The sequence below is a fragment of the Phalacrocorax aristotelis genome, chromosome 10, assembly GCF_949628215.1.
Source record: "Phalacrocorax aristotelis chromosome 10, bGulAri2.1, whole genome shotgun sequence".
Lineage (NCBI taxonomy): Eukaryota > Metazoa > Chordata > Aves > Suliformes > Phalacrocoracidae > Phalacrocorax > Phalacrocorax aristotelis.
In genome coordinates, this window is record NC_134285.1 from 6791382 (window position 1) to 6816476 (window position 25095).

The following is a 25095-nucleotide window of genomic DNA, read 5'->3' on the forward strand; positions in this document are numbered from 1 at the left end:
GGATTTACTGCAAGGACATTTTTTTCAAAATGCATGTCATGTTTATGCTTTGCTTGGTGGGGGGCCCAAGTCCTTTACTCTTTCTGTGGGTTCTGTCAGCTTAGAGTGCAAACACCTCAAGACCTGAATGATTTTTTTTTTTCTCACAACATACGATGACATAAACTGACTTTGTTATTTCTATTTACTCACTGGTAACTGAGAGTAATACATAGTGCGTCAAAGCTCACATATGTTGAAGCTATGGCAGAACCCAGGCCTATTACCATTTCTCCTAATATTAATTAATTAGTGAAATCTGCAATATGCTACTTGCGTTATCTTTCCCTGTGTTGTCATGCTCCAATATTTTGTCCCTCCTTTACCTCTACCCCCCCTCACTTTACTTTAATTGACCACCATTCACATGTTGCGAATCTTTCCTTAACTTCATGTGGCCTCACTTTTTTTCTCTTGTTTTCCTCTTTCTGGCTCTGATCCCCCACTATCATCCACTCTGCCTTTTGTGTCAGCAGTTAAAGCAAATACGTTTGATTTTTACTTTCTGAAGCACAGTGAATACATTATCCTTCACTTCCAACAGATGGAGCTGAGCAAATGGGCATAGTGTTCAGAAGGCAGTTTAAAAATAGCAAGTTGTGAAAAGACTACTTTCAGTAGCAAGAGGACCTAGTCTCTAAGATTTCACTGCTTTTGGTCCCCTGTCACCACTTGAATGGTTAACTCCTGCAAACAGAGAGCCTGGTTTAAAGAAAACTTTTGTTTATTTAAAGTCTAGAAAGAAGAGCTCTTAAAATGGGGAGTTTTTCCCTGGTAGCCAGAGCTCTTCCTCTATAAAGGTTTGGCAGGGCAGTCTTCCTGCATTCTGTCACCAGCCTTTAGAAGAAAAATATTCTTTCATCCAGTCATAAAGCAGTGCACATAATATTCTTTGTGAAACTCGGCTCTTGGTGGCCATGTCCAGCATCGACCCTTGAAAACACTTCATGTAATTTGGGGGGTGAATTTGTCCTTTCTGTTCATACTATGCCTGCCAAGTTAAAAGGTGGGGCCAGCTTGCAGTATATGAGAGACTGAAATGTAAAATACTGTATTAATCTTTCTTGTAATGTCAGAATTCCTACACTTGGGCAAATATTTGAGGTTGTAAAGGTTTAAGTAATCCTACCCATAACCTCTGAAAAATTATCAGTTTCTGAGAAACTGAAAGCTTTTGTTTTTACTTTTCCGGAATACAAATGAATCGGCAGTAACTGAACATAATCTCCAAGCAGCATCGCTGACGTGTTTCCTGTCCTATACAATCCCTGTGGTGTGGTTAGGATTATCCAACAATGTCCATCCTTTAAAGGACTGCTCTTAGGCAATGGTTGGAGCCTTTTGTCCAGAGCACTGAACGGTATTTCATCATCTAGCTATCATCAGGAGTTAAGTACTTACCAGAAAACAGTCTTCACATTCATGCTATTTAATATTTTATAACTTTATAATAAATTTCAGCTTTCTGAGGATGTTTCCCAGATATAGTATTTTACTTCGTGTAGTTCAAATGCGCTTAAAGAAGGGAAAACTAAAAACTTTACATCATAACCTTAGCTTCACAATTTTAGCCTCTTGTGTTGAATAAAACATTGCATATTCAAAGTAATATAAAGCACTTACCTTTTGAAGAAAATGCTCCACAGATAGAGCCGGCTGAGACTTTCACTGTGAATAGTCAGATGAAATATAATTATTGTTTGGAGCATATAGCCCTTTTTATTTATGTAGAAAGCAGGGTGTATATATTACAATAACTTCTTTAGCTGCTGTACATCACGATGAAAAATCCAGACGCTCGCTGACTACAAAAACATACAGTTCTGTAAAGGAAACAAGAACTTGGTTTAAGTCATTCAAACCATAGGCGTTGCATGTTTAGCAAACCTATGGTTTCATCATGTGACTCTGAAGTTCAAATTATCCTCTGCAGTGAGATATTTTAGAACAGAAAAGTAGTGTTTGTCCCTGCCATTTCTAAGTATGCGAGGCCATCCAGTGGATTTTTTTTTTTCCTGTTCATGAAGTAATCCTATGCGTATTGGCCAGCGTTTGCAATTACATTTTTTTCTAGTGTGCTGTTTTAAGTGCTAGAGGTCTAGAAAAGGAGAAGCCTGTTGAAAAAATACCAAGCAAGGCCTCTTGCTTAACAAGTCAAAAACTCAAAACAAAGTAGTGCATGTCAAAAATATTAAGATTCCTTCTTAGAAATAGGGTGTATTTCTATTTTCCCATGGATATTAGCTCTCGGAACACTCCCAGTATTGTACACATGCAATAAATTATTTTTCCAGATACTCTGCAATGAGCACAAGGTGTTAAAAACCAGCATTTTGACCCTTTAGTCTGGCTCATCATCAGTATTCTTAGTGACTATGTTGAATAGTGTTCTTAAAACCTCAGATATAAATGAGCAAGATAGGGTTGGCTCGTGTTTTTTTTAGTGCATGCAGCCTTGCTGTCTGGAAACCATAGGTAGCATCATGTTTTCTCATACCAGCACATGGGGAAGAACATTTTTATTGTAACCTTTTAATAATCTGCAGTGGCTTTTGTAGGCTGAGACGATAATTTGTGGCTTGATCAGAACTTTCTGTTTTCATGGCATCTTATTTATTGCACTTTTAACAAGTGCTGTTGAAAAACGTGTGGAAAGAGCCAAAACACTTCGAAGAAATGAAATGAGAGAAATGTGTACAAGTCTAGATTTCAAAATTGGAGTTGTGGATTACCTGAAGAAAATATTCCAGCACTATGTCTACATTTCCACCTGAAGGTCAGCACTGCAGTAGCTCCAAATACTGTTTTGAAACTAGAGGTGTGCATGGAGGGTCTTGGGTTGCAGCAGTGGCCCAGAGACATTTCAGCTTTCAGGTTGAAGGTGCGTGTTCTTTGTGAAGTAGCTGTCCTCCAAAACAGCTCTTCAGTAGCTCAGTGGCTCTGTGAAATGTGGTGTCCAATGATCTTGTTGTTCAGAACACCCTAATTTCCATACTGACTTTGGTTTTGATCATCTTAGCATAGTAGTTTGTTGGACTGGGTAGATTGTTTCCCTTATATTTACAGTAGTTCCTCCAAACTGTTACTGAAAAACCTGGATAAAGCTGGCAGTGTAGTATAGGTGTTTTGTATGTAGCATTTGCTTTTGAGGGTACCCACATCGAGGTTTATTTTGTTGGTGTTAATTTCTCGTAGATAAGAATGGTAAAGAAAAAATACACATTGGAATTTTATGCCTGCCAGGCAATTCCCAACTCCCCCCCGCCCCCAACCTCCCCTGTTGATTTTCCATGAAAGACTGAAATTTGAAGCATCACCTTATTTTTTCTAGGACTTAGGGCTGTGCAGGCAGCACTCTAAACTGTGTAAGTGTAGTCAAATGATTGTTTTTGAAATTGCAGTAAAATTTCAGAAGGCATTTGGTCATCAACTGGTAGATACTAACTTGACTTTTTAGCTTCCAGAATGGATCACACGTGTGCATGAGGCAATGCTGAACAGCTATGGCATCGGTTTGCTGTACTTTCACTGAGGTGGTCTGAATAGGCACGTGATTGATAACCGTGACTCTGCTGGGGGTCAGGGAGTGAGTAAAATTATTTCTTGGCTGAGGGCCCCCAGCAAACTGCTGGATTTTGTACTTTTTTTTGAATTTGCATTGGGTGGATGTACACAAGGCTACCCGGCTGTGCCCTCTGTGATTATTAGGAAAATAAATGCAAATTAATGGCTGCACCAAAAGTTTAAGGAATAATCAAACCACTATATATAAAGGTTTAAATTACTCAGAGTTAATTAGCAGTTAGTGATCAAGGAGTAACTCAAGTGAAGATACACCCTAACACAGCAGTATTAAGACATTTCCTGTTTTTCAGTAACCGCTTTTCTGACAGTGCAAGGTGTAGCAAAGCAGAGCTGCAGGGGAACTTATCGTCTACTGAGAAAAAAATATAAATAAAACCAGAAAAGCAAAAAGAGAAAAGTTATTTCTTTTTCCTCCCATCTTTAAAAAGAAAAAAATAATCTAAGAGAAAGCTCACATCTTCAAAACTTTGTTCATATTTACAAACATTATTTCATACTTTAACTGAAACCTTTATTAAACCTCATTATTCAGTGGTATTTAAAGGGCAAGAACATTTATCATACTTTGAATCAGGAGCAAGTAGCACATTACAATTTCGGAATGTGTACATAGATTCAAAAAAATCACATCAGAAAGTATCCCCATTTTACAGGTGGAGAAACTTGGCTACTGAGGAGTTTATTCTTCCAAGTTGATGGAATAAATTGAATGCCAGAGAAGAAATAGAGGTTAGAAAATCAAGGTTTCCCAACTCTGTATTCTTTATTTTGTTTAGACCATGCTGATTCCCCTCTTGCTAGCTGCAATTCTGCCAATGGAAACGGACAAAACTCAGTCTGAGGTATCTTAACAGCTATATGGTGTGCTTTTGGCAGCAGCTCACTGTGCTGTTATTGTCACAGTTAATGCGTTACTAAAAGAAAAGCAAGCTAGTGCTGTTGCGTGACCAGCTGTGTCTTTCGTTAAATAATAAAACAGTTTATTTAACTTGCTTAAATGATCACAGGGTGCAAGTCATATGAGAACAGTGGCAAACAGACTAGTGTTTAGGTGTATAAATGTTTCAAAAAACTACAAAATGTTTTTTGGTGGTTAAGTGACTGTGTTTGGCATGATGCATAATTTTACTATTTTTATTAGTGATTTATGATTTCTTGGTTAGTATGTATTAGTATACATGCTCTCAAGGGAAGAGGTTGATTTATGATAATGATGTTCTGGATGGGGTTGGAAAGGTTGAAGTTGCAGAAGTTAAATAATTGTGAGATGCTGTGACAGTATTTAAGGATTCGCTGATAACGCATACAATTCCATTAGCCACCTACAATGTGTTGTGGTGGGCAAAACTCTTGTTTATTGTATAGCACATCTTGTTGTTATGGCAAAATATATCCAGTACTGAGTGACAGATGTTACTATAAATAAAGCAGATGTGAGCCACTTTTCTCTTGACCAAACCTGATAATTTTTCTCAGTTGACCCATATTACCGATGTGTGTAGCAAAGTGCAGATGCCTGACAGTAGGTTTAATTTGAAGTGAGGTCTCTCTCGCTCATATACGTGTTTGCCAGATGAGAGAAACTTCCGCATCTTCTCTAACAAACACCTTTCAATGCTTCTGGCTTGTGAGAGGCTGAAACCAGGGAGATTTCAGTCTTTTTATACTCTGCCTTAAATCAGATACATCCAGTAAAGTATTATGGAGATTGTGATTCTGTCTTGCTCACCTTCCTTCTGAATTGCTGTGATGAGTTGTTCAGCAAAGAGTCGCAACACTCAGTTGAGCAGCAGAGCTCTTGTTCGCTTGGTGCACCATCGAACACCACCGTCATCAAGGACAGAGGCCAAAGGCTGCAGTAAACTTGCAGTTAGTCTAAGGATTGGGCTGGATTGCTCTAGGGTAATCATCATTGTTAGGGAGCTAATCCTGCATGAGAAGCCTGAAGTCTGTTTATGGGCTATGCTGTTGTCTTCTGTTCTTGATTAACATATCTCTTCCTTCCTTTTTGATGTAATATTGTTAAGAAAACCGTTCCTGTGTACTATGATGGAATTGTTTTAGAATATTAAATGGCTGTTATTGCCTGTTCCTCGGTGTATTAGGATGAAAAGCAGTTGCTGTGTTACTGGAATTTTGAATTATGAAATAGTCTAAAATGCTTTTCAAATATATTTTTCATAAACTAACATGTATTTCCATCCTAATTTTTCCTCTAGTGTTGTTATGTAATGACAAAAAAAAACCCCAAAACACACTTGAGTGTGTGATATTAGCCACAGTTAGTCAAAGATTGTTTTGACTCTATTCGAGAGCTGAGCTTACATATTGGAAGCCTTTCTTGGTGGCATTTTAGCACCTTAAGGCTACTTGTATTAATGCAATTACTCAAGATTCCTGGAAAAATATAATTTTTGAGAAGAGCATCTATTCTAAGGCTTTTGTTATATTGATGCACAGTTGCCAGTCACTTTGTAAAATTGTTCTTGTGAAAGGCCTTATTTTTAATATTCTGTATGTTTAGTTCTTTTTTACTTGAGAGCAAGCAAATTTGTGTCCTTGATTAAAAGAACATGGAACATTAGGCCTTTGACATAAAAAATGGAAAGAAAAAAAAAAAGGCAGAGAAGTTGTACACAAAACCAAGAATTGTTAGCTTGAAAAAAGTTAAAGGAATTTTGTTTATGGATTAATTTTAGAATAAAAAACCTTGCATGTCTTCAGCGTATTATATTCCCTGCATGTTTGGTTTTGGGATTTTTTTTGAGTGTGGGTTTTTAAAATGGAATTCCGATGCTTGTACTGATTTATAAGGTACATGAAGCTATGTAAATTTGTAAAATTTGATAATCCTACTGCCTCTGCTTGAACAGGGTTAAAAAAGAACGAGTTGGAGATGTGTATACATAAGCACTTGTATTAATAATTACCTACGCCTCAGAGGCTGGTCATAAATCGACATTTCTTCCTTTTATTCTAGAACAGCCGTGCTCTGTGCTGTGTGATTGCTGCCTTCACGTCTCAGGATTGCTTGCCCATGATTCAGTATTAGTGATTTTATATTGGCTTATTTGGGCATTGTTTGTAATGTAAGTTGTTTTATAAACAGTATTTTGTTATTATTACTATACAGTAATGTTTCCATCAATCATTCCTCAGTATGGGTAGATGACCTATGTAACTCAGCTATGAGAGCTCAAAAATTGCCTGTACTTCCAAATAATATTCTACTTCTATTAAAAGGCGGAAAAAAGCTTTTTCTGATGGCATGTTTCAGAAGAGAGCTGGTCTCTGCGTAGCACACTGCAGGTGCTAGAATGATTATTTAACTGCACACAGGCTGACCTGAAAAATCTCAGAAACTTCTGTATTCATTATGAAATCTATTTCATTGTGAATTAGTGAAACCATAACTTAATTAGAAAGAATTACAATGCTCTGGAGCTGAATGGGAATGGCACTTCCTTTGATCATCTTGTCAACCACAATGACTGGTACCAGATGTTTCATAAAACAATACAAGAAACATATGCTTTTTAATAAATATTTCTTTCTTGTGAATAATCAGACCTAACAGCCTGGTTAAATATCCTTCTGTCACATTCAGAACCAAAATTAACCGTTGCAGAGATTTGTTTCCTCTTACCTGCCTCATTCCAACATCAGTTGTAGAAGTTATGGTTAATTTTGTTTCTTCTTACAACTACTTGCAGCAATCCCCTTACTGCTTGCAGGCAGGACCAGCTAGTACAAATCTGCGTTCAACCAGAAACTGGGAATCATTTTAATTTTTTTTAAAATAATGATTAACTTAAATCCTTTAATTAGTTTTACTGATCTTACTGCTTTTGGGAACTGCAAGAGTATTCTGCGAGTGACCACCAGGTGGAGTTTCTGAAACAGCTTTGATAACCTAATACCAGAATTAAGTTCAGAATGATCTTTTAAAGGTTTTGGAGGTGAGTTAAGAGACAGTTGTGGAAATTCTACCAGCTTCAAGATAAATTTTAGCTTAAATTTACAAATGTTGTTGTTAAAATTGGGCTTTTTGATTAATTTCGTAATTGATAACACATAGGCTAACATGCAAGTGATGGGCAGAAGAACTTCCTATTGTGAGATTTGTGAGAAAACCACTTCAATTTAGGAAGTTTATTTTGTATTTTCCAAGGTTAACTTTATTCAGAGTTGAGCACTTTCTCTGCATTTTTATAGCAGAATTATTTCAACTGTTGGGCAGTATACTTGCAGGTACAGTTTCTCCAAGATGTCACTAATAGTGTGTTTTTCTTTCTTTTCTTATTAGTCGTCTCTCCAGGTCTCTGAGTTGGGAGTATTTATGCTGCTGCTTATTTGTCTTTCCATATAATGCATCATCAAGCACTTTTAAACTAGCTAAAATGGCTTCTCTTTCTGGGTATAAATTTTGTTTGCTGTAAAGAATTTTTGGTTGGAAGGTTTGTTTTCTTTTTAATAAATACATTTGTCTATTTAATTCATAAATACTCTAAGAATCTGGTGTTTAAAAAATCTTACTGTCATGATTTGTAATACTACAAGAATTCTGTCTGCTGTAGACTGTGAATAATTTTGACCATTCTTGTGAACGTAATTAAAAGTGCCAGTTCTTTAGAAGGAAGGAATATAAGGAAATCACGTGGAATTCCAAGGTAAGGAAAGGACTTGGGAAAGGAAGAAAGTGGAATGACAAAGTAGATAATAAATCCGCTTCTGTCCTGATGGGAAAAGAATGTATTCAGCATATGTCAAAGCATTTTGATATATGTCAGGGAAATCTAAAGGAAATACAACAGACGAAACATTTCACACTTCAAATTTGTTGCCATGGCACTCTGCAGAGCTGGTTTTGTATGTTTAGATTGCTTTCACTTGGAAAAAGTATTGCATGAGATAGTTAAGAAATACACAAGGTTTCCCTTACTAAGAAACTGCCGAAATTAATCTTAGAGCGTATGTTTCAGACTCATCAGTGCGTTGAGCATTTTACAGCTGCAGAAGCTTAGGCAGAAGTCAGTAGTTCTCCAAGTCCTAGCTAACAGCAGAACTGAGAGCAGCACTTGGCCAGGTTCTGCTTTTGTTTTCTCTTACCAGTCCTGTGCTGCTCATGAGGAGGCCTGCAGCCTGAGCACTCTACTGCTCTCATTTTTAATGAGCAATGAGAAATGGGGTTTTAGCTATGTCCTTACCCATAGCACAAAAACAATTTCATTGAATTGTAGTTCCCCCGCACTCCCCACCCCCACCTGCCCCCCCCAAAAGTGTTATTTCCGTTTGAGTTTTCTGTTAGTCGTATTTTTTTGTAACCTTGGGACCTATTTTCCTATGATATGATAGTTAAACGTGTGTTTTCTGTGAGTGCTCCAGAATGTGGTTGTCTTCAGTAAATCTCTTTGTATGGACAAAAGAGGGCAGATTCTGGTGCCATGTTGGCCTGGTTTGTACTAGTGTAAACCTATTGACTTGGTTATACCTGATCAACTCTTTTTACTTGCATTTCTGTAGGGGTTCACCCTTCGCAAATTTGTTACCTGCTGCTTATTAACTAGCCTAGCCCTCTTCTCGTTTAAGATCTTCAAGTCTGTTGTATAAAAGGATGAAAAATCCAGATGAGAAACATAGGCTTTTTACATATAATTGTTATACCTTCAAGCTCTGAGGAATGAAGCGTAAGAAAATCAGTACTCTGTGTTTGTTTAGAGGTGCTGGGTCTCCAGTTAGAGTAACAGAAAATACTCTTCAAGTCATTGTATGGAAGTAAGGGCATTTTGTCAGATACTAGGCTTTGACCAAATGATATAATATTGCAATTTCCATTTTCACAGTTGCCATTTTCATTTATTTCTCACTGTGCCTTGGACTAAGATTTTTTCTTTAAGGAATTCAACAATAACTATTTTAAATAGAGTTTACTTTTCCTTGCTGATTTCCTATACTTTACAGAAAATTTAAAGGGCACAAATTAATAATTTTGAAAGTATTGCCAGGAGAATATTTTCATGTACGTGGGGTAGACTAACTGTTCCATGGTGAGTGATCTTTTGGTTCTATGCAGTTGTTACTGCAATAAATGTATTATGAGTTACGTCATATTCTTAAAGCTAAATTTTCTTCTGGATGCCAAAGGTAGGGGTTATTATATTATCTTGTTCTGGGAACCTGAGAATTTCTGCAGGGAGCTGATTTCCGAGATCTCATTTGTGGCAGCACAAAAGAGAGGAAGTGACAAGGACATGGCCGATGTATTCATTAATCAGCAGCCTTGTGTGTCTGTGGTGCAATGTTACTCTGTCCTGTGAGTTGCAGGATTCTTTATGCTGAAAAGGGTTGGAGAGTGTGTGCCTTTTTGCTTTCATTCCCAGCTAACTTCATGATGCTGAATAATGAGATTTTAATGATGTAAAAATTATGGCCTGGGAAACCCGGTAACTTAACATGTCTGATTTGACATCCGAGCCATGCAATTTGTTATGTTTTGATTCAGTGAAGCAACATGGGTTTAACCTCATCTACAACAGGTTTTTATCAAGAAGTATCCCCCACCCCCAAAATGACACAGCTTAGTGACCAGATACGCTTTAACACTTTTTATTGAGAACTTATTGTGAGTCAATAGTTCCTTTATGAGGCTTTGCAGAACAACCATTTCTATAGTATTTTGACATAATATTGAAGGCCACTCTCTTCATTTTAACAGAACCAGAAATTTTCTAGGGGTTGATCACTTTCTTTCATTAACTGAAATTATGTCTTCAGAGACCAACTCGATTCTCAGAGGAAAACTTTTGAAACTAGGACCTCTACTAGGTTAGTCAACAAGGACTTGTCTTGAGCTAGCTATGTTAATAATTTAAGCAGAAGCAGAGAACAATGTTTTTGTTAGTTCATTGATTTTACTTAATTGGTGGCTCAGCAAGAGGGCTATAAGCCATAGATCAGCTCACAAAATCAAATTTAATATTTAAGAAAATAACACTGTTAATAATGGCACTGAACTAGTGCGTACTTTCTCGTATACAGTATATACATACAGAAACATACAGTACACCTTACCGTTCAGAGGTTTACATTTAAATGATACACTTTAAGAAATAATTTAATAAATTCTTTGCAAATTCTTTTTACATCAGTAGGCTGATTTTTATCTTTTATATATACAGTATTTTACTCATTTATTTAAATGTGAAATAGATAAGCTCCTATTTACAGTCATCAGAAACCTTCAGCTAAGTGAAATGGAAAGGCCCCGTTCTTGAGAACTTTGTGTTAAAGGTTTGTCCATAAAAATTCTTCCATATTTATAATACCATGTATTTCCGTAAATATTTTACTGCACTTGCTTACCTACTGTTTTTTATATAAATATTGCAAAGTTCTTGCTTTTTAGGATACTGCTTTTTAAGAGATACCGTGCGAGGGTGCTGCAGTTAAGTTCAGAATTTCCTTAAAAGAACAGCAGTCAGGCAGCTCCATGGCACAGTTTCTTTGAGACAACTAATACAACAAATTAACTCTGAAAAATATTAAGCGGATATCAGTCTTGTTCATTAACTTACGGAAGTTGTTCATCTATATGATTGCCATCGCATTTAGTATATTATCAAGGATACATGCAAACATACTTAACTGCTGCCATAAAAAAGGTCAGGAAAAAACATTGGAATTTCAAGGGTAAATTATATAAAAAAACCCCTTGTCCTTTCTCCATCTGTTAAATAGCAGCTTCCATTTTACTACATAAATTCGTATGTAATGTCAAATCATTGAATAAGATTTGGATCATCGTAAAGGAGTCAGTCTAGTCAGGTAAATGTGAGTGGTGAATGGCACCAAGCGGGCAAGACCAAGCACGGACAGAAACAGAGGAACAAAATGAAAATTAAATAAAATAGCACATTCAGATAGAAAAGTGGAAAAGATGAGAGGAGAAGCTAAAGAGAGATGATAGAAGAGCCATGTTCTGAAACTGGGGATTTAACATGGAGAAAAAGGAACAGAAATAAATGCAACAGTCCTGTTAGAGACAGAAAGTAAGATGTCTTACGAGAGGGGGGAAATAGAGGTAAGGAAGCAACACAGAGGTTAAAATTGCACTTAATGTCACCAGTTCAGCTACACCATCCTGGCAGTGTCCCAGTTCTGGAAGTTTCTATTCACACCAGATAAGCCAGTTCCTCCCTGCTGGAATTTTTCCTGCATAATAGGATGGAATTTCTTTAACAGATTTTACATGAGAGATTTAATGTGGTGCATTAGGAAACCTGATTTTCCTCAGATGGGAGGAAGAGGAGCCTATTTGCTTGACAGTTTTAAGGAAAGACTTATTTCTTAAGCACTTTTGTGTGGAAGTGAGCTTGAATATTCAAGATGTGTAGAAATTAATAGCAAACCTCTCAAGTTAAGTGGGAAAAAACCAACCGACCAACCCAATGGCTTACCAAAGCAGCCAGTATCATGTCAGCATAGAGGCACTGTAAATTAGTGTGTGACTCAGACACAGTGATAAAGAAAGGCTTAATTCCTTAACATGGTTTTCATCAGTGGGCTAAAACTATGAAGTAAATTCATGTAGTTGCACTGGATAGTTTTCAGGTGGAGAAAACCCCACAGAAATAGGTGTTTTACTGTACAGGATGTAAGGGTTAAAAAAAATTTCAATAAAATATGAAAAATTATTTAAAAAGTAAAGATTAATGGAGAGTCTTCCACCAGGCTGTTGATAACTTAGAGATGCTTGTATATGAAGAAGATAAGCAATTACTGAATAATGTTGAAGGGAAAAGATCCAAAAAGGCTGTCCCTCACCTGCTTCTCACTTAGAACTTAAGCATGTCTCTATGCTGACAAATTAGGACCGATTATCAGATGAGATTGTGCTATAAGCAATGGAAAGGGTTCAGTTCTGGTTTTGCTCTGTGGTTTTTTTTTAATTCCAGAAGCTTGAAAAGCCACGGTTTTTTAATAAAGTCATGTGGAACTTGAGTTGTGTTATGGCAGATTAAGCAACGAAATGATTCTGCTGTGTGGCAGGGCGAGTGACAAAGATGTCTTGCTGCCCCAAAATCAGTAGGAGAATATCCGTTTAACTTCTGCCCTTCCTCAGTCATTAATAATGCAACAACAGCACAGCAACAGGTAATCCTTGGGTGAATTTTTTGTGGTTTGCTGTTGTGGGCAACTGTTAATTCATGTTTGTGTTTCTTACATATTTCATATACTCAGTAAAATTTGGCAATCTGGATTGGATTTCTTCATCCCCACCATGAAATATAGAAACTATACTTCTATTGTGTATTCAAGAATCACATTAGGAGGCAGTCCATTTCTGCAAGGTCAGCAAAAAGCTGATGCTGACTAGGACTCCAATATATTGCTCCCTTTTTAAAATCTTGTATGTATTGAGGGATCTTTTTATGGTTTCCAAACTTCCAGTGATGCCCTAGATTAAAGAGGATTCATTTGTTGCAAACATATCCCTTGAAAATACAAAATGTTAATCATAAACATATTTATTTTTTAGATAATTACTCTTGTTACATGAACATATGTGGACCATAACACTTAGCCAGAGTCTTTACTAGTTAAATTTTGATTTAACTTTGTAAACCACTGTGTCCTTCATCTTAATATGCGCCACAAACATCTCTCAGTTCCCCTAGAATTAGTTAATAAATATTTCTGAATTCTTGAAATGTTTTAGGATGCAAACAAAGCACTTGAAAAATAAAACATGTTTTTGTTAATTGTTATATCTAGAAAAAATCGATTTACCATAAACGTTAAAACTTAGGTTAGTTTGTGCGAGAAAATAGTTTCTGAAAATGGTAAATTAGGCTTCTTTGAGAGGGGATTCAGTGAAGGAGAGAGAAATTAAATAATTTAATTTATAATTAACATTTACTACTTGGGCATGTATAATTGGATAATATGATCTTTAGTAAAGATCAACTATATCGTCTTCATTGAAAAATGCTATTTACTTCATCACGGATAGCACGGTTACTTCTTTGTACAGAAAATAAGGTAATGCCTTTTTCTATACAAGATAAAAGGTGCTGTGTCTTCAGTCAAGGCTTCAATAAACTGGGTGGTGGTTTCTTCAGACAGGAATATGAGAACGCTGAAGACAGCGTTTAGGCTTTGTAACCAGTTCAGTGCACTGAAGTATTAGATGTCACAGGTATTACAGCACATAGGCCAGAGTCTCACGAGATTTCAGCAAACAATTAACTATTTGAAAATTAAGACTGTTTTCATTTAACTGTAATGGAGAGCTCCTTCTAGCCACTTGGTTGGGACTCTCATGTTAATGACTCCTGAGTGCCGACACAGCAATATCACGGTCCCAGTACTGGTATGCTAAGTACTGCAGGAACAGGGCACCAGAAGGCTTTTTCATACCTACGTCATAACTTGCTGTACTACTGTGCGTTCATGAGAACACCCTTGATTCCCACAGTGTATCTTTTTAAGCAAACGTCGAAATTTGTTGGGAAAGTTTTTGTTAATGTATCTGTAGAGCAGAGGCATTACAAAGCTGCTTGAGAAAGCCAAGAATTTTGATAAAATCTTGGTAAAATGTAATATTCGACTGTAATTTTCATCTGCAATTCTTCCTTGTGCATTAGTAAATGTGCTTACCAAGAGAATAACATAATAGGGTGTCCATAATGTGAACTGTGTACAGACTGTGGCAATCAAAAGCCTGTGAACCGACGGATCTAATCGTCCAGTGTCTTGATCTAGTGGTGTAGCCTCTTTGCGTAGTCGCAGGATTAATACAAGTGCATACAGTACAGCGATAGCTGGTACGACATACCCGATAAAGACCATAATGGCATCTGCTGCTTCTTTGTTCTGCATCTTGGAACATTCAGTTATTTTAGTGGATACGTGATTGCAGACGTAGAACAGGAGAGATGAAAAACTTGTAAGCATGGCACCACCCCATATGAATCCACAAACATGTTTGGTGTTGTACACACTTGACATGTAAGTTCTAGGCAGAGCACGTTCAATGTAGTAGTCCAAACTGAGTAATGTAGTAGAGTACATGGTAACTAAAGACGAGACGTTGAATAAAATAAGTAAGGTAATATAAACTTCATTGTTAGAATTCCAGACGGCCCATTTTGTATTGGCAAGACCTAGAAGGTACATTGGTGCCAGAGCATTGATGATGAGACCAGCAATGGCAATGTTGACAAAGTAAACATCTGGCATAGTCATGGTAGCTTTGTTATAGAGATTGACTAGGACCAGCAAGCCATTGTAACAAAGGCCAATTGGGAAACATATAATGAGGTAGAGTAGGGAAAAGACGGAAAGCACAAGGTGGAATTCATGGCAGAGATGCCGGTCCTCACTGTTCTCGGTACTGTTGTTTAAGGTTTCACAGCTCCACATAGTGATTTTAGCTTTGTATCTTCTCGGCTGGTTACCAGCTTTTCTGTAGAGAGAAATAGTGAAAGTATTGATGAACTGTTATATTCTAAGTGAAATACAATGTAGTACAAAGAAAATGTTTTAAAGATAGAGATTATATGCTTCACGTAACCGATCAACTGATCAATTTAAGGTTCGTTTCTGAAATGCCTTTTGATCTTCTGAGTCTAGAAGAAAGTAATCTGTGAATAAAAATTTTATTAGACTAGTAAACGTTATGAAGTTTTAATTTAAGTTAAATTAGTGGCAAATTAGTTGATGCAGGACACACCAGAAGTAAATAATAAATTGTGCATCTTCAAGATAACTACCGATGTAATATACATGAAGATTAGTACAATGTTCTTTAAAATTATTAAACAGTACATTTTAAATAGCTAATAATATATAAGGGTAGTGCTGAAGGATTGAAGGGTATAAGCTGAAGCACACATCTTAGCAATAAGATAAATAGAGTTCTCTAAGGTGTTAAATAAGCTTTCTCTTGAAAAGCTAGTTTCTTGGGAGGCACATCCAAGGCAGTATGGTAGATGTATACTGGATCACTGATAAAATTGACAGAGACTAGAGGAAACTGGGAAATGAGGTGAGGGGTTTTTTTTAATAGGTCAGTTCATATTCAGACTTCCAACCTATAACCATTTAGTTCTGAACAATGGACCTCTGTAGTCTAGGGGACCTAATATCAGGGCAGCCTGACTTTCCAAAAAGGCAAGAATTTGCTATCATTGCCTCTCAAATAGCTTGAATTCTTTAAAAAGTATGCTAGTATCAGTTGTTGTTGTCCAGCTATCTTTGCTTTATCGTCAGTAAAGAGATAACATTTCAACTGAAATCAGTGAACTTCAAAGCAATCATGAAAAGTCTGTTTCCAAAATGCAGAAATAAGTAATCTCTAAAGTACAGCTGAAAACATTCACAGCCTTAAAATCATGGTTATTATTCCTGCCAGCCCAGTTCTGGGACGGTGTAGAATTTGTGCAGCAGGTGACTTCCCACGTCATGTGTACTCTGATACTGTCAGATACCCAGCATTGTTTTGTGTTCTTCCCATTTAGCACGTATAGGAAAGTATAAGTACACATCCCTGCATTCTTTCCAGAGAGAGAACAAGTTTTAATCAAATCCACAATAAACATTGTGCAATTAAAATGAATGTTACTAGACAACATGCTATACCATATGGCTAAATTATACAGTATGGGTTCTGTAAGCATACAGATAACGTGGTTGCATCTGTAGTGCTAATCCTTTGACACTTCAGCCATAGCACAGAATTTGTTCCAGAATCATGTCAACTTCCATTTTTTTAGTTCCCATTGCAGTTGTTTTGTGTGCATTTTTTTCTGAACACCATAGCCCGTGCCAGATATCTGGCTAAAAATGCAGTCATTTTAGCTGGGCAAACAAATTTTTATTCCGCTGCCATGTGTTACATCTCCTCGGGTAAGTGGCTTCTGTGGCAGTAGCACAAGATGCAGTTCTGCTGTTTTCAAAGCTTTCTTTCACCTTTGTGGAAAAACTTACTTTTTTGTTTGTTTTTCTCAAAGCAGTTCTTTAGCTGTAGTATTGCACATGAGTAGAAAGTATGATATCTTTATGTTGTCTTTCAATCCTCATACTATTCTTGAGCACTGAAAACAACCCAGTTTATTTTCAGGAAGCGTCTGTTGCTTTAAGTTTTTAAGAAAGTTGGGGTTATTTTTTTAAAGAAAAGCTGTTTTGCACAGTTGAAGGCAACCAAAATTACATCTCATTGAACTGTTATGACTTGATTCAACCAAAGCAGCAGACTGGACTAGATATTGCAAATATATGCATTACAGTGAGTGCAAGGGTGACTAAGCACAGGCACAGATACAATCATGTAATTCCATTAGGTAGGTTTATTCTTAAGCATGTAGCTTTGATTACTCCAGACTGAATTACATCAGCCACAGAATACTTGCCTGTAAATTGTCTCAGATGATCAACAGTCTTTGCTACCATGCTTTACCTTTCATAGAGCGGGGGATGGCTGGTTTCACAAATGTTTTTAATGATTACCCCTTTTTTCTTTACATCCTCAAAATGCAGTTAAATAAGGCAATTCTATTTTAAAGATAGAATGGTAGGCAATTCATTGTGTTAAATAGTAATCTTATGAAATTACAAAACTTACCTCCAAAATGAATAAAAATAAAATAAAAATTTCTGGAGAAATTTGAATTACTTCTAAAATTACCAGACGAGGTATTTTTGCCACTAATGTAGAAATCACCCATTTTTAATTGTCGCTTACCTGTGAAGGCACTGAACCTGTTTGCTGTGCTGTCCCGGCCCAGCTCAGCATTTCTTACCCTGCCATCTCTTTTGTCGTTTTAAAGCAAGTTTTGTCTTCACAGACCCTGGCTGGGTACACCCTTGCGATGCTTCGGATGCAGCAGTTTGACTCGATCAATCTAAACTAACCCCTTCTCCAGCCAGAAGTAGTTTTGCAGCCCCAGGTTGATTGCGTTGCATAAGTGAACGCTGCAGTCCTCTTGTTTACTGTGGGCTGACTCAGCCTTCCCTAATGCTTCCTCTGGTCTTGTCTGCTTTTATACTTTTATCACATTGAAAATTAAAATCAGAACTTAAAACGTAGAAGGAAAGCGCATCCTGGCAGCTGCTGCACTCTCTCCAGCCTTCCTTTCCCACGGCCCTAATCTCAGCAGCGTTGCTGTTAAAGCCTCTTACCTTTAATTCACGTTTTACATTCCTCCGCGCTGCCGGATCCGCACGCGTTTGATAAGCAGCATTTCTGAGGAAGGAAGCCGGCTGCAAAGCCCTGTCTTGTTTCTCTTTGAAAACATGGTGATCGCCTCTTGCCAGCGCCTGGGCAGCGTGCTACTCTGCGCGCCCGCCGTGCTGCACTTGTTTTTCCTCTATAAGTTACCCACAAGTTTCTGCTTGGCTTGGCAGGCGGCAGGCCCCTCCCTTTCCCTGTTTACAGCCAGTTTCAAGAAGTGAGAGGCTGTGCTTGGAGGGGAGCGAGCCGTTGGATCCAGCTCGGTTTAGTCTCTGGGTTTCAGATTTACCACTTAAAATATACGGGCTGCTGGAGCATGCAGGTTTGTTATGGTATTGTCATCTGCGCTGGGGTTCTCCGGAGACATCGGAGAGGCTGTTCCATTCCCTGCAAGTGCAATCAACAGCTCTCATTCAGGAGTGTGGGTTTTATTTTTAACCTGGGTTGAGAATATGTGGCTTTGAGGTTTCATTTTTATAGGCCATGCATCCTCAAACAATCAGTTTTTTTAAATTACTGTATTATGAAGCACGCAGGTGTTTGTGCTGCTTGCAAAGGTGAGCTAGCTTGTAATACAAGCTAGGAAGAAAAGTTTCTGAGCATTTACTTTGAATGTGAAGATTTTTTTTTTTGGTGTTGTGAAAAGGCATTAAGTGAGCCTCATTTTGTGATGGTGTTATGGATTCCATTCTGGTTCCTTGTTTGAAAAGTTGAAAAGACAATTGTTCTCAGTATTTGCATGTCATTTGTAATTAATGGATGTGAGTGGGTATATTCTCTACACCTTTAAAACTGATCATTTTTTGAAAGAGTTTTTGAACTGTAGGTTGATAACTTATCCCATACTGAATTTGGTACTGTGGTGCATCTGTTGTTCATGTGGAAACCCCTTAGACTTATGCACTAAAGTTACTACCTTCAAAGTATGTTTTTAACTGGTATCATCAACCAACACCAAGAGCTGCCTTATTTTTTCAAAATAATTAGTCTTATATTTAGAGATTCTGAGGCTTTATTCCATAGGAAATAAACACCAATGCAAAATCCCTGAATTAAAAATTAAGCTGGTGTTTATGGAATGAATACCAGAGAAACACGGAAAATGGTTACTCAGGGTGGGCTGAGTTACTCCATCTGACTGCAGCTTGATTTTTTTAGGCAAGGTCTGTGCTTCTTGGTTTGTATTTAACAATTCATTGTGAGTATTGTAAAACCACTGCAACTCCCAAATGGCACAAAACTCCTCAGTTCCTATTTGATACATAGTCCACAGATAGAATTGCGTATGTGCTAAAGATAACTCTGTTACAAACTAGCATCGAGTCTTTGCTGCCTCAAAACTTTAGAAGGACTTCAATCATAGTAAATTCACTGGGGAAACTGCAAAATAGGAAAGGTATTAGTGTAGAAGTACTTTTAGAGTTCTGGTACTTGGCCAAAAGTCAATTTCTTTACATGACATAGAAATTGAACCTGGTTTTATTTAGATAAAAACTAGCACGAGGTACTTAAGAAAAACTTCTTACAACACCGCACAAAAAGTTAAGAGCACTTGGTGGCAAAGATTATTTTAGAAAAGATGCATAAATGATATTCAATTAATGAGAAAAACAGCGAACTGCTGCTTAGGTGTATTACAGAGTCCGTAGCTGCAGTCAGGGTTTTTTCAGGCATTTTCATTCATCATGCAGCACTAAGTTGCAGAGCAGGTTGGGTAACAGTTTCAAGCATGACCATTCTACACTCTGATTGTTTTGTTTGACTAAAAAACCCCAAACCTTTATCCAGCTGTAGCACTATCTCATGCTCTGCAGATTTTTTTTTGTTTAGACAATAAATGATTTGTTTACTTGCTCTGTTATTGTCTATATGTGAAATAGCTCTTCTCTAGGTTGTCTAACCTCTGAATATGTGTTTTCACAAGCTGTAATATCATTAGAAACCTTACATAGCTAATCAAGCTGTTGCCAAGAAAGTAAGTCTCTAAACAGGCCTAACACTCCTACCTTCATCAGGTCTTCTAGAGTTCTCACAGGATCTCTTAATTTCTATAGAGACTAAAACCCGAGTGTCCTGCATAGAGGAACGCTGAGCGCTGTGCAGAGCTTTGCTGGATGGCACAAGTTTCTTTCAGATCAAGACTAAGAAAACAGAAAAGATTGGCCTGAAGTGTTAAATATATGCATAAACCATGACTTAGTAGATTGTCAGCTATTCATCAGTTTGTAAGGTGCTTTTTGAAAGTGACAGGCTAATTATTATTTATGGATTAATTCTTAAAAATGTAACTAATGGATGATCGGTATTTCTGGAAAATAGCATACCTGCAGTTAGTTGTACCTTAAGGGGAGCACTCTGAGCTCTCAAGTGCGAGAGAGTGAAGTGTTGCACTGCCATTACCTCGCAGTCTGGGTAACGTGACTTTTTTTTAGGCTCACCAGCTTATACACATGCCATAGGGACTAACAGAAGACTTGCTGGCTGGACATACAGAAAAGTAAAACTATACTGCCCAAGTTAGGTGTGAGGGGAAAAAATGCAGCAGTGCAGGCAAGTAGGTTTCAGAATATACTTTCCTTATGCAGTTGCTGAGTTGCTGCTGTTTATAATATAATGATACAGCTCAGATAAAATGCTTTTAGCATTAGTGGAGAAGAAAATCCTGCTTGATACTGGGTGCTGGGCTGAAAAACAGGCCCCTTCCAACCCTATCATTTCTGTCTTTGTGGTGCAATCATTGACCAGTTTGGCAGGTGGTATGTTTATAATTGATATCGGTTCCATTTTATAATGTAGTTAATTCAGCGCAATATGATGTGAAAGAACCCATGACTGAACAAAAAGAATAATTGATATAAAGTAGCATTGACTATAACCCTGTCTTGGATGTTTAAAATAAAGCACAAATTAAAAAAAGCAATAAAAAAGGTCAGTTGGAAAAGGGGTGGTTTTTTTCTTTCCACAGAAGCACTTTCTGTCTGTCGCGCTGTGAGAGGGAGCATGGAACAAGGAGTTTGCCACCCCTGGCAAGTGAACTCATGGGAAGAGCAGGTGCCCAGCCTCCTGGTCCCGCTGATTTCACCCTCGCCATTAGGCACAGTTTTTGGCTTTCTAAACCCATTCCCTTTGCAGTATGAACTTGCTTTAGTAGCAGCATAACAATAATTAAAAACTTTGAAAAATGACCTTTGACTCATACCATCCGACTGTTGCCTACCCCTGCTTAATTCTGCACAATGCTGTGAGTCTATTTCCAGCTTTATAACTTCTTGCCTCGCCTTCGTCCAGTGTTATTCCTTAAGTGTTCATTCTGTCCAGACATAAATGCTTACATGCATTTCCCTGTTTTTTTAAAAAGTACATTTCCTTGTTTTTCACATCTGCCTGGCCCTTATTTTCCGCTTTATCTCTCCCTGATGACTCCATTACAGTTAAGGCTGCACCTCCCATCATCGTTTGCTCGTATGACACACATGATGTCATATCAGACTTATCACAGGTTTTCTGACTACGATACTCTTTCACTTCTTACTTCTCTTACTTTCCCATGGGACATCTCAGGCTGTTCTTAGGCATGGTGAGTCAACAACAAAAATTGAATTCTCAAGAACTATAAGGGTGTATTCCTGTCATGTGTGGAATGAATACAGAGGTACTCATGCTTCTGAAATCGATCTTCGCATTTTGCTCTGGTCATCCTTTGAGGTTGCTCACTCTCTGTTTTTCCAGAAATTCTGAATATATATAGTCTTCAGAGCACTCAAAAACTTAACTCCTTCTTGTGGGCCCTCTCTCACTTGCTAGGTGACCTTTTCATTGTTCCACAGATGTTGGCAGCTGTTGTCACTTGTTTATTCTTTCATTCTGTAAGCACCATCTTTGTGGCAAATCATCTGCACAGCAGCTACCTGCTCATTCAGATCCCACTTGTGCCATCATAATCTGCTTACTGCCCCGGCCTCTTGGCAGCCTTCTGAACAGATGCAACGTTCTTCTGTTTTAACCTTTCGTTTACATTAATGTTGTTGTTGTTATTATTATTACATAATTCCATATAATATAAAAGTGTTAACAATGGCAGCTGCACACTTTGTTTCTGTTCAGATTTTTCATATCTTTGGGAGTCCGAGTTCATGTAAGGCCATGTCAGAAGTAAGTCTCTGCAAATTGCTGTCACAGATCAGTAAGCATCAACAAATGAGTTCAGATGCTCCTTTGGTTTGGAAGAAAGAGAGGAAAACTTGATTTTAAGTTATGGCAACTGCTTTTCAAGATGTGCACCTTTGGTATATTAGGTTAGAACTGAAGAACTTTCTTCTGTGTTCAGAGTTCATAGAAGATAGCTCAAAACAACACGTGTATCCATCAGAAACGGATAACTGTATTTTCTCTCTTTTCACTTTTTCCCCCCTTAGTTTTTAAGCAGCTTACAGCTTATGAGAACAGATAATATACTCCAGTAAAAAAAAAAGACAAAAAGATCAACTACTCTGGAAACAACAATAAAAACTGCCAAAGGGTGTTTTTAAGAGCCTGTTATATGTGTTAGAGAGTGGCAGGATGGTAGTGGTCTGGAAGGCTGTAATAACCAAGTACTGCAGGGCAGAAGTGACAAAGAAAATTCCTTCAAAATGGGGAGACTGAGTTCTGTGGAGAGGAGATAGCCCAGCATTAAGGCCCCTAAAGATTTGTGTGGAAGGAGTCCCATGTTCAGACACATGCTATCTGCCAGGCACATCTGCCACTCCCAGATAAATCCTTTTTTTAATGCTGTTTATTTCTTTGTAATAGGGCCTCTGCAGGAGTTAGGTTGCCAATGGCTGTGTCCTCCTCACAGCTGCTCAGAAACAGCTGCTCTGGGGGCTCTGCATGGGTTAACTCTATAAACTCAATCATGTTTTGTTAAATTCTCTGTGTCCCAGTGTCTGATGAGTGTGACTGGTCGTCTGCTCCACCTCTTCCTGACTTAGCTTTATCACTGAATTCCAAAAGATCCTCTATATGGAAAACCTGACATCTTTTCTTTTTTTGTTCACCATGAGTGAACAGTGCAGCTTTTAATACATCATAGATGTGTTGTGGCTTAAGATTTCATTACTGCAAGAAGTGAAATGAATTCTATTTTTGTGCAGTTCTAAAGATAGGGTATTCCATCGGGCAGAATGAATTTACGCAGCGGTTACCTGTATTAGTCTACAAGCATTAGCTGCCTGCGTTTCTGAAATGAGACACAATGTTGAGATGCTCAAATATCTACTAGGCAATAATTTTCTTAAAAAAATGAGCTATATGCCAAACAAAACCCCTGTAATTTTACTAGTATTCATATTCACTTCCAGTAAGTTATGGTGTATTAAATAACAAGAATAATTAGAATGAATGTAGTATTAGAAAAAAGGCTTCATAAGGTGCTTTGAGTTCCGGATTTTATAAAATTGACTAATTGGAATAGAACTGACAGCTTTTAAGCATCAGCAGAGTAGATGGCACCTTTCAGACTGTTGAATACAAACAGCCAGTTAGTGCTACTACAGTTACTGGTCCATGTTTTCAGAGCACTTGGAAGCTGATTTTGATGCAGCTATCCTACTTTAAATCTAAGTGGCAACAAACTTAAATAAAATTCAGTGTCAAGATGATTGAAAGTTGCTATATATATTTAGGTTTTTAACTGGTTCAGTGAAAAAAGATCTTTTAAAAAATTTAATCTCTGGCAGAATTTTCACTGTGTTTGTAACTGGTGAGCCACAGAAACCAAAAGACTTAATTAACACATAAAATTTCAGTTTCTTGGAGAGCGCACAAGCCCATTAACTGTAGCAAATATTTTCATTCAATGTAAAACTGAACGTAAGTTGTAGTTTCTTTTCATAGGAACTACTTCAACTCAATGGATCCTTCAAGGATAACATGCACCTTCAGAAAGCATTCTTACTATCATGATGTTGATGTTCAGAGTAGCTGGGACTGAGTAGATTTACATGATAGATGCACTTCGTCCCACTGTTTTTAATAAGATTATTTAGTTCATTTTTCTGACTTAAGGCATTGAATATAGTAGGTGGGTGATTTCATTAAAGGATCTTGCTTACATGATAATCACCAATATTTAACTATAGGGTTGTTTTCCCCACAGTACCTACAGACACTTAAACTGTTGAACAACAAGTCAGTTAAGACTGGTTTTGGGGTAAAAATGTTTATGAAACTTATAAATTCCTCCTTTTTATGTAAAGATCACCAGATCATGGAGACAAATTTAAAATCATTTGCTGAGGCCTTTTTCATATTTGAGAAAATATAAAATTACAAGACTTCGTTTCACTGATTACTTTGTTTGGATCGTTGGTGCAAACAGATCACTTGCACCTCTTATGAGAGAGGAAGTGGCTAGATCTCTGCATTTCCAGCATTTTCGCGTTGCCCGGGTTCCAGGTAAGGAATGTGTATGAACTGAACTTTGTGCTTCTGGTCCATGTAAATCAGCATCACTCCAGTAAAGAAGACAGATTCTTACCAATCAGAATTAATGCAAATTATCCGTATTCTAGATATTGCAGACTGAATTTATCCGGGGACAGAGCATCAAAGCACACTGACTCTGCTGGAATTACTCTGTAAATGAGTTGGCCCAGTGAGTTGGCAAGGTGGAAACAGCAGCTCTTATCTTAACCGATTGTTGTTAGCTTCACCCATGCCTGGGACTTGTGACAGGGAACACTGCTGAAATTTGGCAGTATGAAAACATTCCCCAGAGATATTTTGCTGCCAGTTGCAAAGACTGACAGGAGGCACAGATGGTAGTTTTCCTGGAAACTATAATATAATGCCATTTCCTGTTAGAAACATTGGTGAAAGCTGACCTAGTGACTCATCAACAAGACTTCGCGTTGACTGTGTAGGAAACTCTTGTGAAACAGACTTAGACTGCAGAGACCAGGCTTTCAGTAAATGCAAAAATATTGACATAGTTCTTTCTCAGATAATATTTATAATAATGAATATAAAACTGATTTGAGTTTAGAGTTTGAAGGGGAAAATTGGCCCTCAGCAGAGTTGTACTGAGGCTAAAGTAACTTCAAATATTGTTACATCCATTGAAGATAAACAGATATCTTTCCGATAATTGCCAGCAAGCCTGAGACATCTTGTTCTTGACACTCGTGGCTTTTAATTTCTATTGCTTGGTGAAGGAAATCCCATTTTCTAGCTGCCTCTTGAAGAAACTTGTGTATTTA

General features: G+C 37.6%; 3 protein-coding genes across 20 annotated transcripts in view; 1 reads left to right on the forward strand and 2 right to left on the reverse strand.

The window, feature by feature from the left end:
• GPER1 (G protein-coupled estrogen receptor 1) overlaps nucleotides 1-8816 on the reverse strand; it is a 29641-nt gene extending 20825 nt beyond the window's left edge. Inside the window, exon 1 of the mRNA XM_075104923.1 lies at nucleotides 1663-8816. The gene's annotated coding sequence lies outside the window, so the exon portion shown is untranslated. The remainder of the gene's footprint in view (nucleotides 1-1662) is intronic.
• Nucleotides 1-25095, forward strand: part of CHLSN (cholesin) — a 140751-nt gene that overhangs the window by 34104 nt on the left and 81552 nt on the right. The gene's annotated exons all lie outside the window — the stretch shown is intronic.
• The window catches only part of GPR146 (G protein-coupled receptor 146), a 54645-nt gene continuing 40127 nt past the window's right edge, over nucleotides 10578-25095 (reverse strand). For 6 of the 15 annotated variants that reach the window (XM_075104935.1, XM_075104936.1, XM_075104940.1 and 3 more), the window contains one exon: nucleotides 17806-18244. Coding sequence is in view for 10 of the 15 variants with exons in the window: in XM_075104940.1 (XP_074961041.1) it covers nucleotides 18150-18244 (95 nt within the window). In the remaining 5 variants the exon portion in view is untranslated. Of the gene's footprint in view, nucleotides 15092-17368; nucleotides 17771-17805; nucleotides 18245-19863; nucleotides 19999-25095 lie in introns of those variants that run through there. The other 9 variants (XM_075104929.1, XM_075104928.1, XM_075104927.1 and 6 more) reach the window with 4 other exon arrangements.